The sequence below is a fragment of the Protomyctophum parallelum genome (assembly GCF_964188405.1).
Source record: "Protomyctophum parallelum genome assembly, chromosome: 10".
NCBI lineage: Eukaryota > Metazoa > Chordata > Actinopteri > Myctophiformes > Myctophidae > Protomyctophum > Protomyctophum parallelum.
This window is the reverse complement of record NC_139704.1, coordinates 30521372-30537963: the sequence shown is the minus strand read 5'-3', so window position 1 is coordinate 30537963 and position 16592 is coordinate 30521372. Positions and strand designations below refer to the sequence as shown.

Below are 16592 nucleotides of genomic sequence, written 5' to 3'. Positions count from 1 at the left end.
GCGGTTCGAATCCCGGCTCCTGCTGTCCACATGTCGAAGTGTCCTTGGGCAAGACACTGAACCCTACATTGCCTCCAATGAGTCGGTCGGTGTGAGCTCGCCACCGTCGGTGTGTGAATGTGGGAAGTGAGGACGCTGGCGTCGACTGTTCACCGCTTCACCTGCCAATGTATGAATTGTAAAGCGGAGGAGGAGCCGGGATTCGAACCGCCGACCCATTGGGTCATTGGACGACCTGCTCTACCTCCTGAGCCACGGTCGCCCCTTTTACAGAGTCAGAGTCACACTGTGTTTTATTCTCAAGGGTGAGAGACATTTGCTAAACAAGAGAGAGCTAAAAGAGATTTAACCCATTCTGAACGGGAACCCATTTTGGTGTTAGCATCGTGTTGTGCTTTAGCTACTTTTGAAAAAAAAACGAAGAACAACTGACATTTTTAGAATCTGATCTCAGGTCAGAATGGGTTCTTCAGACCAGCGTGTGTCCAGTGGAAACCTCGTATGAATCTGATCTCAGGTCAGAATGGGTTAACAGATTTACGATAGCACGTCCTTGGCATTTATGGCAAAACCCTAATAATAAACAGCAGGAGAGACAGAAGAAGAGGCCTCGGGGGGGAATTATACATCAAAAGTTCATTACATGGAAGAATTCATATTTTAAAAATAGCCGTGAAACGCCATCATAAAAATGTGAATTATGGTGAATTAAAACGTCAAATGCCAACGTCATAATTAACGTTTCGGTGCTAACCAGCAGGCACTTCCATAACTACCCCATTACTCCAGTAATATGGTTAAAGGTATGCATCGTGCCATCTGGTTAACCCATTCTGGGCGGGAACCCCTTTTGGTGTTTAAAGCATTGTGTTATGCTTGTGTTTAGCTATTGAAAAATAGCAGATCTAAAAGCTCATAGCGCGCCACTCTACGAGCTTGTAGGTCTGCTATTTTTGAAAGATTGTGAAAACGTTTTTTAACTCAAATCTTTGCTTCTGGGGGGGGGGGGGGGGGGGGGGGGGGGGGGTCCCTGGAACAACACATTTTCAGATGGGGGTCGGCGGCCCATTGCATATAATTTTTGGGGGTCCTTGACATGAAATATTGAGAATCACTGATATAGAAACATGAGGTTTTTCAGAAAATTATATTAAAATATTCAACGTCAGGCCTAAATGGGTTAATATGGTTAAAAGCATGCACCGTTTGATAATATGATTAAAGGTATGCACCATAGCAATAATCGTCCTTGTGCACCAACCATTGTGTCAATAATACAGTACGTGTGGTTTGTAAGGACAAGGAGAGGCTGAAAGGACAATTAGTACGGATTAGAAGCAAATGAACAGCAGAATTGCAGACCACACACACAGAGATCGCACGCACACGCACACGCGCACACGCACACGCACACACACAGAGATCAATCTCCCCGGTGGCAGCAGGGCAGCAGGCGGCTAAGTGGAAATCATTTACTTTCAGTCATTACAGAGAGGTCAGGGAACACTTCCTGTCCAGACAGAAGACGTCTGGGTCAAATGGAACACTTCCAGAATGTCAACGTGTGGACATGAAAGGCATACACGGGACGTGCAGAAAAACAACATTCCTTTGTGGCTGAACTATACCTGTAGGTAGACATACTGGAGTGCTTAATAAATATGGAACAACATCCAATTTTATCAGGTACGGACGTACGGTCGGTCGCCCCTAAACCAAATCGTACGACTTTGACTTTGACTTTCAGTATTTATTTATGATATATTTTCTCTGTTGTTAAGGTTATTTTTGCAGTCAGTTTGTATTGGGAGTGGGAAAGGGGGACAGGGCGGGGGTCGCGAGACATGGCTAAAGCATTTATTTAGCCATGTTCAGTTCTTCAACTGCAGTGCTAACATTCATGGAACAACATCTACTAATAACAGATTGAATTCATATTGGCTTCACCAACACTAACATTACCTCTGGGTGATTTTCCTCCATGCAGAACAGAAACTCCTCCAATTTCTGCAGGGACAAGAGAAAGGTTTGTTGACGCAACAGATTACAAAAAAATAATACAAAAATACATGAATTATTGAAAATGCAATTATGTCGTCTGTGTACTCTACTGTATGCATGGAGCATCATCATAATTAGAAGGGGGTGGAGTCATTAGTTGTTGTCAAAAACTGACAATGAGGAAATGGATTAACAGGAGGTTTCTTTGTTAGAATTCAGCATGCATTGTAATTGTACATTCTATGCTAAGAAAGGTAATTACCGGAGCCTACCTACAGCAACACATTGTATTGTTTATGGCTTTAGGGCAAGTACATATTAAAAAAAAAGCTAAAACAAATAATTAGTATGTATGATTAGTATTTTGAAATTTAAAATAATGTCAGTTAATATTCCTTTGTTAACCTATTCAGGGCGGGAACCCCTTTTGGTGTTTTAAAGCATTATGTTATACTTTATCTACAAGCTCATAGCGTGGCACCAAGTGCCATGCTACGAGCTTGTAGGTCTGCTATTTTTGAAAAATGGAATATATATTATTTCAGAGCTAACGTTTTTAACTCAAATCTTTGCTTCTGGGGGTGTCCTGTCCTGGAACAACATATTTTCAGATGGGGGTCGGTGGCCAATTACATTATGATTATGGGGTCCTTGACATGAAATATTGAGCACCACTGAAACAGAAACATGAGGTATTTCAGAAAACTGAAGACGTTTTAAAAGTTCGACGTCAGGCCTAAATGGGTTAAAAAAGTAAAAGCAAGTAAAGTTACAGAAGGTCAGAAGGACAATATTCTATCTATACTGTAGCTCCACATCTGAAACATCAATATCTGTAACCTCCAACCAATAACACTCCCTAGATTGTCTTGTATTGAATTTGTCCCCCTGCCAAGACACCACCGCCTTTGGGCAGAAACCTTCCATTTCCATATTAATATTTTTGTTTATGTTTTTTGTTTTTTTTACAGAAATGTATGCCCTATTTTATACTTTGTCTGAGTGTCGTGCAAAAGTATAGCAAAACTAGCCAATCTACAGGCTCACATGTTGTGATGCTATATGCATTGTAGAGCTTGTAGATCAGCCATTTTTTGCTGTTTATAAAGAAAATTATTCTGAAAATATTTGAAATGATTGAAAGATGTTCACCTATATTAAGAAGACATGCCCAAAATAGGGCCGCCAGGTTGAAAGAGATTAAATCTGTCTGTGGGTTTCATATAAATATTTAACCAATGATGAGTATTAACCCATTCTGAACGGGAACCCATTTTGGTGTTAGTGTCGTGTTATGCTTTGCTATTGAAAAATAGCAGATCTACAAGCTCATAGCGCACCACCGAGTGGCGCGCTACGAGCTTGTAGGTCTGCTATTTTAGAAAAATCGAAGAACGACTGACATAGAAACATAGCTTTTTCAGAATCTGATCTCAGGTCAGAATGGATTAAGTGCTTGTGAATAAATAATAACTACATTGGATCCATGGGAACGTATACTGTAGCTTCCTGGAAAGAAACGCTTTTGTGCCCGACGACAGTTGACGATATGCAATCTGTCACATGCCATCTTTCCCGTACGTCTAGTAACAGATGAGATGTCTGCTGTCTGTCCATCATCTAAAGGGCAAGGTTACAGAACACGTCAGTGCCTGTAGACCTCAGGACTGAGAAACTATCCTACACGACAACGTAAATGTCATTTCAACGCATCATAACCCCATGGCAGCGAAGGAACCAGCACTGATATAAAACCTCCAATGCAATGCAAGAGTGATATTATTAACCCACTGGGACCGCCGAGGCCTATAGCCTTCTAACAGAACAGTTGTTCTTTCAAGATTAAAACGTGATCTACTATGACAAAAACAGGTAAAATATGCCAAAGTGATATAAGATTGAAGTCCAATAATCAGCAAGTTTCATCATTTCTATGACATGTCATTGTCATCGGTCTGAATGCTCTAGTCACACATGGCCAGATGACAGTAGATCTACCGACCTTTACCTTGACCTTTACCTTTCGACCCTACCGACGAGTTGCTAGAACAGCAAACTTTGAAAACCAATCGTATCGACACTGCACCTAATGTGAAGGTCCAACCTTAAGACTTTAGATGGATTCTTCAGGTTTTATTACACTTTCAAATCTCTCCCACCCAGTTTTAACAACAAGACTCCCTTAGTCTCTTGTTGAGCGAAGCGTTTATAGACTTACTGACTTGTGTGAGTCTGGAATGCTATGACTATATATACTTCCAAATTTCGTTTTAAATGGTCAAATGTCACTGCATGGGATAAAGCCTTATTTAAAGTTCCGTAAATGATATCCTCCTGCATCTTAGGTACAGCGGTGTGTCGGAAAAGGAGACAGGAGCTGAGTTGACTGTCTCACCTTTTACTTCCTGCAGAAATGTTAGGAGAGGCCAGGCTTTAAGAGAGAAAAGAGAAAAGGAACTAAGGAAGGAAAGGAGGCAGTAGGGGGGGGGGGGAGATCCATGCACATTACTGTAGTAAAGTCAAGGAGCAAGGAAAGGAAACATCAAATTATTTACAGCCATCTACGATAGGTTGCATGCCTTGATGAGCAGGTGGAAGGGGATTGTTACAGTGCAAACAGGTGCAGGTATTAATAGATGGAGAAAACCAGCGAAAGTAAACAGCTCCCACTTAGAAAATCAGTGGGAAAAGTGGAACTTCTACCAGTAAACATGCACCGGAGGTCATTATTGACTATTCTTTGCGTTATGGGGCCATCTTTCAGGATAACATTACTGAAGATCAGGGGGTTATACGGTACGGTTTGTAAAATCACATGTATAGAATGTTCTGCTACAAAACAGCAGCTATTATCGGTTAGCCAAGAATAACAACGTGGAACAACAACAACTCTGGCAAAGCATAGACTAGTCTTTTGGCTTCTTTCCAACCCCAGACAGGCTTGTCAGGACTCTGCGAGTCTGCGTGGGTGGTTGGAAAGTTACAGGGAAACGGAGGGAATGAAGCAGAGCTGGACCCAGAGGCTGTGGTCCTCCAGTCAAAGTGTGAGAGAGGGCAGCGAAGAACACTCACACATGCATGCACAGTTTCTCTCGCGCACGCACGCATGCACGCACGCACACACAGAAATATGCACATGCATGCACACAAAGTATCTGTGGTCCTCAAGTCAAAGTGTGAGAGAGGGTAGCGAAGAACACTCACACATGCATGCACAGTCTCGCACACGCACGAACACGCGCACACACACACACACAGAAATATGCACATGCATGCACACAAGTATCTGTGGTCCTCAAGTCAAAGTGTGAGAGAGGGCAGCAGTAGAACACTCACACATGCATGCACAGTCTCGCACGCAGTCGCGCACACGCACAGAAATATGCACATGCGTGCACACAAAGTGTCCAAGGTAACAATGCAGCTACAAAGCCCATCAACGGGAGATCAATTCAGACCGGCCTTGTATTGTATCCGCCAGTTGAGTGTGTTGTTTTTAAAGAAAACCTGCAATTATTCATGTGTGGTAGTAGTCTATTTGAGAGAGACAATAACTGAAGTACTTGACATCCAGAGTTATTATATCTACAGTAGCGGTTCTCAAACAATTTAATCTCAAGAACCCCGTGTAAAACTCTCTGTTAGAGACCTGGGAAGGGTCCCTTTGGAACCCCCTCAAGGAACCACTGAGGGGTCTAAAACTCTCCGTTAGACCGTTAGAGACCTGGAAGGGTCCCTTTGGAACCCCCTCAAGGAACCACTGAGGGTTCTAAAACTCTCCGTTAGACCGTTAGAGACCTGGAAGGGTCCCTTTGGAACCCCCTCAAGGAACCACTGAGTGTTCTAAAACTCTCCGTTAGACCGTTAGAGACCTGGAAGGGTCCCTTTGGAACCCCCTCAAGGAACCACTGAGGGGTCCTGGACCCCACTTTGAGAACCACGTGACCAGGGGCGTGCAGAGAGTGTTAGAGGGGCAGGGGCTCAAATCCCGTAAGAGGGGGCACTTTTGGACAAAAAAAAAAGAAAATAGCAGATCTACAAGCTCTCAACGTCGCAGCGCGACGCGTTGAGAGCATAGACTGTAAAAAATATGGACAAAGCGTTCCCCGGGTCTAACATGAACGTAAAATGAAGCCCGTCAGTCCTTGAATTGTAAGTCGCCATCTTTCTAGATCCGTTTGGGCCCAGCTGGCCCATTGGCTGGCCCAGACAACGAGGCGGGACTTCCCCCCTTCTTCTTCGTTTTTTTGTCTCGAGTGGGTGGGGGATCCCGTTCATAGACTGTAACGGTAGCCACGCCCCTCAGAACATGCGCGACTTTATGGTTATTTTTTTTTATAAATGGGACCATAATTTTCCAAAAAGAATATTATGACATTAGAAATGAGACTTTAAACTAGTGACTGGAAGCAGAAAGTATTCATGACCATGTTCATTAAGGTAATACAGTCTAGGTGAAGTTGGGCCCAAATACATGGACTTCTATGGAGCTATGGGTTTTTTTGGGCCCAATGACAGCGCCACAACAGGCCATTATATGAACTTTCAGGAAATCCCGATTTCCTTGTGGCTTCACAAAATATCTGTCTGACTGCCCCCCTGGTTGAGAGGAAATCAAAGAAGAAAAATCGAATAAATTAGATAAATTAGAAAACATTGTTGGCCCAGGCCGTAGCGTAACGGTCTGGGCACCGGACTGGTAATCCAGTCGCAGTTTGCCGCGGGTTCGACTCCCGGACCCGACACGGCCTTTACTGCATGTCATCCCCCCATCTCTCTCCCGTTTCCTGTCAGCCTACTGTCTGTCCCTTCAAAAATCAATAAAAGGCGTAAGCCGCAAAAAATAAAAAAAATAAAAAAAATAAAACATTGTTGTTGTTTAAGAAGTGGTGAAAATAGCCGGTCTACAAGCTCACAACGCGTTGCTTCGCGTCGCGTTCTGAGTTTGTAGATCGGGTATTTTCACTAGTTTGGGTCCCGGGCAAAACAGTTCACAGGCTAAAAGGTTTGGGAACCACTGCTACTGTATAATGCATCATTAGTTTCATTCATTAGTATTGTAAGTTTCATTCTATTATCATTTTTTTACTGAGATCATTATTCCCAAGTACTCGGTGGCAATAAGCGAACGATCACTGAATGGACATCGGCTGTGCAATGCATGCACGAGCATCAGCGTTTCGTTTTCCGATTCTACATCCCGCGTACGTACTGTACGTGTTTACCTTAGTAAACTCTGAGTTCTGTAGGTTGGCCTCGGGGGTCCAGCGTCCCCCCAGAGCGGTCAGCATGGCACAGTCCTCCTCCTCCTTGGTGCACGCCGACGGCTGGCTCTTCTGGGAGCACGCCACCGGGGCGGCGGTGGCGGCGGCGTTGGGGAGGAGAACGTCCACATTGTCCACTCCGCTGTGGAGCTGGAGGCCTCGCAGGAAGAGGTGACACGCCTCCAGGTCAGCCTCCCACACCCGCTCCAAGGCCGGGCAGCCACAGCTATGTATGAGAAGAAGAAGAACAGAAGAAGCACACTGTCACAGAGGCACTGGTGGGGGAAATGTACCGTTCTCACATTTTGTTTTACTTTTACCAGTTTAGACCCGAGGCCGATTCTAAAAAAAGTTTTCTGAAAAATCAGACCTGAAGCGAGTGGTGCAACAGCACCCCCTAGTGGTACTCTAAACATTGGGACATAGTCACATAGGTTAGGACATAGGTTGCACCACTCAAAAACACATGTTTCTATGTCAGTGGTGCTCAACCTTTTCCATGTCAAGGACCCCCAGAAATTATCTGAATTTGGCCGCCGTTGCACCCAGGGAGATCCTGGGAGATTCATTTAAAATTTGCAGAAGCCCACAAACAAAAAAAAACAGCATCCCTACACTTTACAAAAAACATTATAGACGCCGGCCATCAAGCACACATGCTCCGAAGCAGCTGGTCAGAGAGAGAGGCAACTGAAATAATAACATCAGGAGGGAAAAGGCCGTAAAGCATGAGGGGGGGGGGGGGGAACGTTCAAATGTTCTATTTTCATGGTCCAACTTTAAAGAATCACCTCTTCTTCCCCCAAAAGACCCTGCCCTTTTCTTCAAAGACATGATGCAGAGAGAGAGAGAGAGAGAGACAGACAGAGACACAGAGAGAGAGAAGGCCCCCCCCCTCCCTGATGCGGTGCCTCTCTGTTGGGGTCACCAGGGGGTCCAGGGGTGAGCAGGGGATCCAGGGGGTCCAGGGGTGAGTGCAGATGATGCATTTATTTACACACACAGTTACAATTAGTCATCATCATCCTCCACACTCTCTCCCCAGCTGGCCTCCTGACCTTCTCCACCAGATGTATGCTTTAAGACTATAAACAGGATACACTCCACCGGATCCAATGGGGGGGGGGGGGTTTCTTAAAAACAAAATGCTCAGCAATTAAACAATCTGTCATGACTGTTATAGCAAGCTGAGCCGGTCGGTATGTTTACCATCTGGTTATAAACACGAATGCCATCGTGACAAATATGATATTTAGGCTGCAAGTCTTTTCTCTCCACACAGCGGTATCTTCCACACTTGTCCTTGTTGCAACAAGAAGGAGTTCATTTGCAGTACTACGTTGTCTGTGTTGACACAGACGGGGAGTCCGTTTTGGATCAGGGTCAGGGAACAGTAGATGCTGTTTTGACCTGAGATCAGATTCTAAAATTGTCTTCTGAATCCTGACAGTTTTCTGACAAAAGCTATGTTTCTATGTCAGTCGTTCTTCGATTTTTCAAAAATAGCAGACCTACGAGCTCGTAGCGCACCACTCGGTGGCGTGCTATGAGCTTGTAGATCTGCTATTTTTCAATAGCTAAAGCATAGCATAATGCCAACACCAAAAGGGGTTCCCGCCCCAAAATGGGTTAAGTTGGAGTAGTACAGATACATTTCATTATATATCGTACTTCAAACCGCTGGACAATGGCATTCCAAAAGGGAAGCTATAGTTTATTTTTGCTTCAAGTATTTTTTTTAATCGGGGACCACATACTGTACAAATACAGTGAAAACAAAAGAATCGAGAGCTCATTTCCATCTGGAGCCTCAGGGCATTTCAATTTTTGAGGAAAACGGGTGAACGGTTATTGATTGTACTAAAAAAATGTATACATTCTTGAATTTCAACCTTTGGTCTTTTGAATATTCATATTTATTCATAATTTCTATCAGTAAAACACCATAAAACAAACAAGCCGCAAATTGTAGTAAGTAGTCAATTATATGAGCTTTTTAAAAGCATCAGATGTTTATAGGGTTACATGTAATGGTAACTTAAGGTACCATCCAAAGCAGCATCATTTTATAACAATGACAACAGACCAACAGACACAAACACAACTTTTTTAGATTTAATTCTTCATATTTTTACTTGCATGGAAAAAAATATTAATTTAACTGAAGTGGACGGGAAATCTCTTTTACTGTAGATTAAATATCCATGAAGAAAAAGAACAATGCAATACAAAAAAGGACCAATAAATTAAATTTAAAAAATAAAACATTGTGCGGATGTCTCCAATATCGCAAAATACTCTGTCCCCTCTCTCCCTCTCTCTCTCTTCTTCTGGCCGAGACGCAGCCTTGAACACTGAATGCCAGTTGTTTTCCAGCCCATCTCCTCTCTCTGAAGAGGCTGCCAACCTTTGCACCGTGCCAACGCGTGCCTCCCAGCCATTCGCCCGCCTTTCATCTGGCACACACAGACAATGGAGAGAAATTGCTCTGCCCATCCCCCTGCCCCCCCCCCCATCCCCCTGCCCTCGCCAATTCAGCACTCAACCGTCGCTGCTTTTCAATTCTGTTATAGTGGAGGGGCAAACCAATGAGCCGTGCCATTGTTATTCTCTGTCTCCTGAAGTGGAGGGGAGCGCACGGCGCACACACACACTGTAGCTAGGTAGACGCACACTCCCCACCAAAAACACACACATACTGGAGCTAGGTAGACGCACACTCCCACCAAAAACACACACATACTGTAGCTAGGTAGACGCACACTCCCCACCAAAAACACACACACACTGTAGCTAGGTAGACGCACACTCCCACCAAAAACACACACATACTGGAGCTAGGTAGACGCACACTCCCACCAAAAACACACACATACTGGAGCTAGGTAGACGCACACTCCCCACCAAAAACACACACACATACTGGAGCTATAGGTAGACGCACACTCCCCACCAAAAACACGCACACACTGTAGCTAGGTAGACGCACACTCCCCACCAAAAACACACACATACTGGAGCTATAGGTAGACGCACACTCCCCACCAAAAACACGCACACACTGTAGCTAGGTAGACGCACACTCCCCACCAAAAACACACACACACTGTAGCTAGGTAGACACACACTCCCACCAAAAACACACACACACACTGTAGCTAGGTAGACACACACTCCCACCAAAAACACACACACACACACTGTAGCTAGGTAGACGCACACTCCCCACCAAAAACACACACCCACTGTAGCTAGGTAGACGCACACTCCCACCAAAAACACACACACACACTGTAGCTAGGTAGACGCACACTCCCACCAAAAACACACACATACTGGAGCTATAGGTAGACACACACTCCCACCAAAAACACACACACACACACACACTGTAGCTAGGTAGACACACACTCCCACCAAAAACACACACACACTGTAGCTAGGTAGACGCACACTCCCACCAAAAACACACACACACACACTGTAGCTAGGTAGACACACACTCCCACCAAAAACACACACACACTGTAGCTAGGTAGACACACACTCCCACCAAAAACACACACATACTGGAGCTATAGGTAGACGCACACTCCCCACCAAAAACACACACACACTGTAGCTAGGTAGACGCACACTCCCACCAAAAACACACACACACTGTAGCTAGGTAGACGCACACTCCCCACCAAAAACACACACACACTGTAGCTAGGTAGACACACACTCCCACCAAAAACACACACACACACTGTAGCTAGGTAGACGCACACTCCCACCAAAAACACACACATACTGGAGCTATAGGTAGATGCACGCTCCCACCAAACACCAAGTGTCACACACACACACACACACACACACACACACACACACACACACACACACACACACACACACACACACACACACACACACACACACACACAGTATTATGATGATTTTGGGTGCGACAGTACAGTACAGTGACAGTACAGCACAGTAGAGCGACCCCCCACACGGTGACTGTCATTTCTCAACCGTTTTGGACGCGGCCCGGCCCGGATTATTTTCCCCCTATCGTGAAGCCCTAACATACGCACGCACTCCCATCCGCACACGGTACATACAGTACACAGTCATAAATCAGTCTGTGTGTGGAAGGTACACGTGACATATAACATTATATTCCTTCCAGAAAAAAAAAGTCAAACGGGCGTCCATCGATCACCGAAGCCACGACAGTCACCCACGTTTCATTACAAATGACCTGCGTGGGCGTGATACACCAAGACATTAGGCAGTGTCACCTCCTTATAGGGTCCCTGTGACGGTGACGTCTGGGTCACCTCAGATATGTACTCCTGGACTATGGGGTTAACCCATTCTGAACGGGAACCCCTTTTGGTGTTAGCATCATGTTATGCTTTAGCTATTGAAAAATAGCAGATCTACAAGCTCATAGCGCGCCACCGAGTGGCGCGATACGAGCTTGTAGGTCTGCTATTTTTTGAGAAATCAAAGAACGACTGACATTTTTAGAATCTGATCTCAGGTCAGAATGGGTTAATCAGACCAGTGTGTGTGTCCAGTGGAAACCTCGTATGAATGTGATCTCAGGTCAGAAGGGGTTAATTGGTGGCAGTCAGTCAGTCGGCCCGGTCAGTCGCCCCGGCGGGGGCAGAGGGTCTCAGGGAGTGGGCGCACTGCTCCACTGATGGCATGGTAATCAGGGGGGGGGGGGCGACAGGTGGGCAGACTCCTTCTCCAGTCTCTTGTCCCCCCCACCCCGCCTTAACCCATTCTGACCTGAGATCAGATTCTAAAAATGTCTTCTACATCCTGACAGTTTTCTGAAAAAGCTATGTTTCTATGTCAGTCGTTCTTAGATTTTTTCAAAAATAGCAGACCTACAAGCTCATAGTTATTAGGCAGAATTTACATATGATGCGATCCCTCACCTGGAATATCACAGCATAGGAGAAGTAAAAATTATATATTTTTTAATAAATCTCACAAAAGAAAATGTCCTTCAAAATGTCTCAGCCAGGGCAACGCTTCCAAAAAAAGTAACACATCAAATATTTAACATTCACATTAAAAAAGGGGGAACAGGAATGTTTCGCCTTCAGTGTGTCAGGCCATTACTGACACATGCGTGCACACGCACACACACGCACGCACACACACACGTGTGCCTGAGAAGGGGTGCTAAAAACGAGGCGCGCCGTGGGGTGATGACTATTAGATGAGGTGAGATGGATGGAGGGTGTGTGAGGTGCGTAGGTCGTCTGGCGTCTGGGGGAGAGGGCGTCTATTGTTGGCAACGTGAGCAACAAAAGGTTTCTCGCCTGCAGGGTGTGTGACGTACTTCCCTGTCTAGTGTCTGCTCTACTCTGCACTCTGTCAGTGGCAAATGTACTTTACAGCAGTGATTCTCAATGCTTTTCATGTCAAAGGGACCTGAGTTTGATATGCAATTAATGGCCGCACGATTTAATAATAAAATAAATAAATCTCCAGGATCCCAATCTTCAAAGTAAAATACTCTCCAATTGTTTATCTGTTCGATGTTTATTGAACAGATGTTGAGAATCATCTGTTCATGTTGGGAATGTTTTTTGAGAATGTTTTGATTTCAAGGACCCCCCCAGTTTGATATGCATTAGTCTATGGACCCCCCATTTAATGGCATTTCTATCTCTGGGACCCCCAATTTATATCGTAAAACCAATGCTAATTTAACTCTGAGAGTGTACAAATGGTTCAATTTGTACGCTCTCTGAGTTACAGACCCAAAAGGGTCTATTTGGTACCACATTATCATTTAGCTGGGTCCCCCCTGGAACTCCCTCAAGTGCCCCTGGGGGTCCCCAGACCCCACGTTGTGAAACCAGTGCCTTAGAGATGTACTGTGATTACAGGTATACTGCCATGATGTTGTGGATAGGTCGGGGGTTGGCAAACACTACTACACTACTCTGTGATGGGGCATGCCATATGTCCAGCTGACAGAAAGGGTCACCCTACCCCGCTGGGCGCTGAGACTGGAGCCATGTTGCTCCTTGACCACACAAGACCCCTCAGTCTGGTGGTCCTTCATGAGAGTGTCCTGGTTCCCCTCCAGACATACTGCTCCAAGGATACCGCGTTTCATAAGCTTAACCCATTTAGGAATTAGGACCATTCTACATTAATGTCTCGACAGTTTTCTGAAAGAAAAAAAACATGGTTTCTATGTCAGTCGTTCTCAAACATCTTCATGTCAAGGACCCCCAAAAATATATGTAATTGCCCACCGAGCCCCATCTGAAAATATGTTGTTCCAGGGACCCCACAGAAGCAAAGATTTGAGTTAAAAACATTCGCTCTGAACGAATATATATTCAAAGATTTGCGCTACATTTTCACGATTTTTCAAAAATAGCAGACCTACAAGCTCATAGCTATGAGCTTGTAGATCTGCTATTTTTCAATAGCTAAAGTGTAACAATGCTTAAAACAACAAAAAGGGGTTCCCGCCCAAAATGGTTTAAAAAAACACTGTGGTCACAGTGAGTGAAGAGGACAGGCTTTAGGGCAGTGTGGCGTCTCTAAGTGGCATCCGGGGACCCCCCATGGGGGTCCTTGAGGGGGTTCTAGGGGTCCTCCCCAGCTAAATCTGTTAATATACCATCAAAATCTGTCCCATTAGGAAATGTTGGCGCGATAATAGCGATGCATGTGTTGTTTACAGTGTAAACACACATGTGTCGGTATTATTGTGCCAGCAGCAATAGTACAACATTCACCATACCGCCATGAATGTAATTACTGTTTTGTTTTTCCTAGCATGACAGGGGAAGAGAATAGCTTCACTCAATGTGATGCATTATTAGCGAGGTTTGCAACAAATGCATTGCATTCTAAATCATTTTAAACACAACAACATGCAGTATATTGTGTACCCTCCGGGTTCCTTCTCTGTGCAGACAAATGAGCGTTTAATTGGGTACGTAATATATCGATGAGTTTCATGTCGCCAATATCTGGTAACCGTTTTATAAAAGCAATAAGCCACGGCAAGGACGCCGTTCTTTACAGTGATTACTGATTTCAGAACAGCTCAGGGGGTTTGGGTGTACGGTATATAAAGCACTCTGCTGCGCATCATGTAATGCTCCTATTAAAACCCACCTGACTTGCAAACTGTACTGTGTGTTCTTTTTCTGCACATTTTTTGGGGCAAATGTTTCTCCCTCCTGAATAGGGATGCTGGCTAAGACCAACACCTGACGCAAGCTCAGAGACACAAGTCTTTTCTTCCCCTTTCCTCTTTGTATCCAGCAGCACAACCTCCACTACACTCATTCACTAATGTACTCCTCTCTGCTTGAATAAAAGGCCTTCTAACCTGAACCACGTATGTATGGGGATGGAAGCAGCACGTCAGCCACGGCCCTTAGAAAACCTTAGGAAACCTGACCCATCTTTCTCTCTCTCCCTCAGACAAAACAACACACTGCAGACACAGAACAGAAGGAGACAAAAGAGAGGCAGCAAGACCCACTCCGACAGAGAGTTATAGAAGGGAGAGAGGAAAGTACAGAGTATACAGTAATAGGGACTGTAATTGTCTCGTCCATTTATCAGCACCATTCATCCATCGGTAAAAGCACAGCAAGACTCTTACACTACACTACAGCACTCAGGATGAAATGAACCACATAAAAGACCTCGCAGACAGCAGTATGGTGTCAGAACTGCCTCGCAGACAGCAGTATAGTGTCAGAACTAAAAGACCTCGCAGACAGCAGTATGGTGTCAGAACTGCCTCGCAGACAGCAGTATAGTGTCAGAACTGCCTCGCAGACAGCAGTATAGTGTCAGAACTAAAAGACCTCGCAGACAGCAGTATAGTGTCAGAACTAAAATACCTCACAGACAGCAGTATAGTGTCAGAACTGCCTCGCAGACAGCAGTATAGTGTCAGAACTAAAAGACCTCGCAGACAGCAGTATGGTGTCAGAACTGCCTCGCAGACAGCAGTATAGTGTCAGAACTGCCTCGCAGACAGCAGTATAGTGTCAGAACTAAAAGACCTCGCAGACAGCAGTATAGTGTCAGAACTGCCTCGCAGACAGCAGTATAGTGTCAGAACTAAAAGACCTCACAGACAGCACTATAGTGTCAGAACTGCCTCGCAGACAGCAGTATAGTGTCAGAACTAAAAGACCTCACAGACAGCAGTATAGTGTCAGAACTGCTGGCTTGTGTCGGTCTGCAGCAGCGGAGAGAGGAGACAGACAAGCTAAGCCGCCCTGATCTCCGTGAGGAGGCGTGAGCTACTAGCACGCTGACAGTGGACTTCCACTACAAACTCCCTCAAGCTCTCAGGATTCAGCAACGTCCCTGTTTCCGCCCACCCCGGGGGGCCAAGCCATCACCCTGAACCACACACACCACTCGCTGATGGTTTAGGTATAGCCACCCCACCACCCCACCCCAGTACCAGACAGAGGGAGGGGGGATGTGTGAGACGAGGCAGAGAAAAGGATATCGCTTCATGGTCTAATTTGCTAAATAACGGGCGGGATAAGGCAGAGGGAGGGAGGGGGGGGGGGGGGGGGGGGTAAAATGGTAAAACTTGAAATTGAGAGGTAGACATGAAGTGAGGAGGAAGAGGAAGTGACAGGGCTGAGAATAATTGAGACAACGAGGGACAAATGGAGGTGTGTGTAGGGTTTGATTGGCTGGGGAGTTGGCCAGGAAATGGAGGTGTGTAGGGTTTGATTGGCTGGGGAGTTGGCCAGGAAATGGAGGTGTGTAGGGTTTGATTGGCTGGGGAGTTGGCCAGGAAATGGAGGTGTGTAGGGTTTGATTGGCTGGGGAGTTGGGCAGGTTATCCATGCCTCCGTTCTTTTATATAACCCTCTGGTTGTTTTGTAACTGTATATCTGTTAACATTTAACAAAAACTAATTTACTATAGTCCCTTTAAGTGGTTTACACTTTACATGTTTTTCTTTCTTTATTTTACAAATCTAACCCTGGAGGTGAGTACTGGGAGGCTGTGATCAACATGGGGCCTCTAAGGTGCTGGTATAAAGACTAGGGCCGGCTAGGGGGGGCGAAATGGAGGCAAGACTGACAAGAACATTGTCTTTTTGTGTTTTCCACCTTGTGTTCATTTTCCTTCACTGGAGTGAAAAGAGCTCAGAGATATAAAACAGGAAAACACCTGACGTGTGTGTGTGTCGGGGGTTGCATATTATGGTTGTTCGACAGGAAAATAACGTGCTTCATGGCAACTTTACCACGGAGGTGGAAAAGAGAAGGAGCACCGTGACATGGAATGAAAGAGGGAGGG

The 16592-nt window shown here is 45.3% G+C and overlaps 1 protein-coding gene across 1 annotated transcript in view; it reads right to left on the bottom strand.

Moving 5' to 3' along the window:
* The window catches only part of disc1 (DISC1 scaffold protein), a 68447-nt gene that overhangs the window by 8507 nt on the left and 43348 nt on the right, over positions 1–16592 (bottom strand). The window contains exons 11-12 of the mRNA XM_083774993.1: positions 7227–7491; positions 1963–2007 (exon numbers count right to left, since the gene is read on the bottom strand). Coding sequence (XP_083631119.1) covers positions 1963–2007; positions 7227–7491 — 310 coding nt within the window. The remainder of the gene's footprint in view (positions 1–1962; positions 2008–7226; positions 7492–16592) is intronic.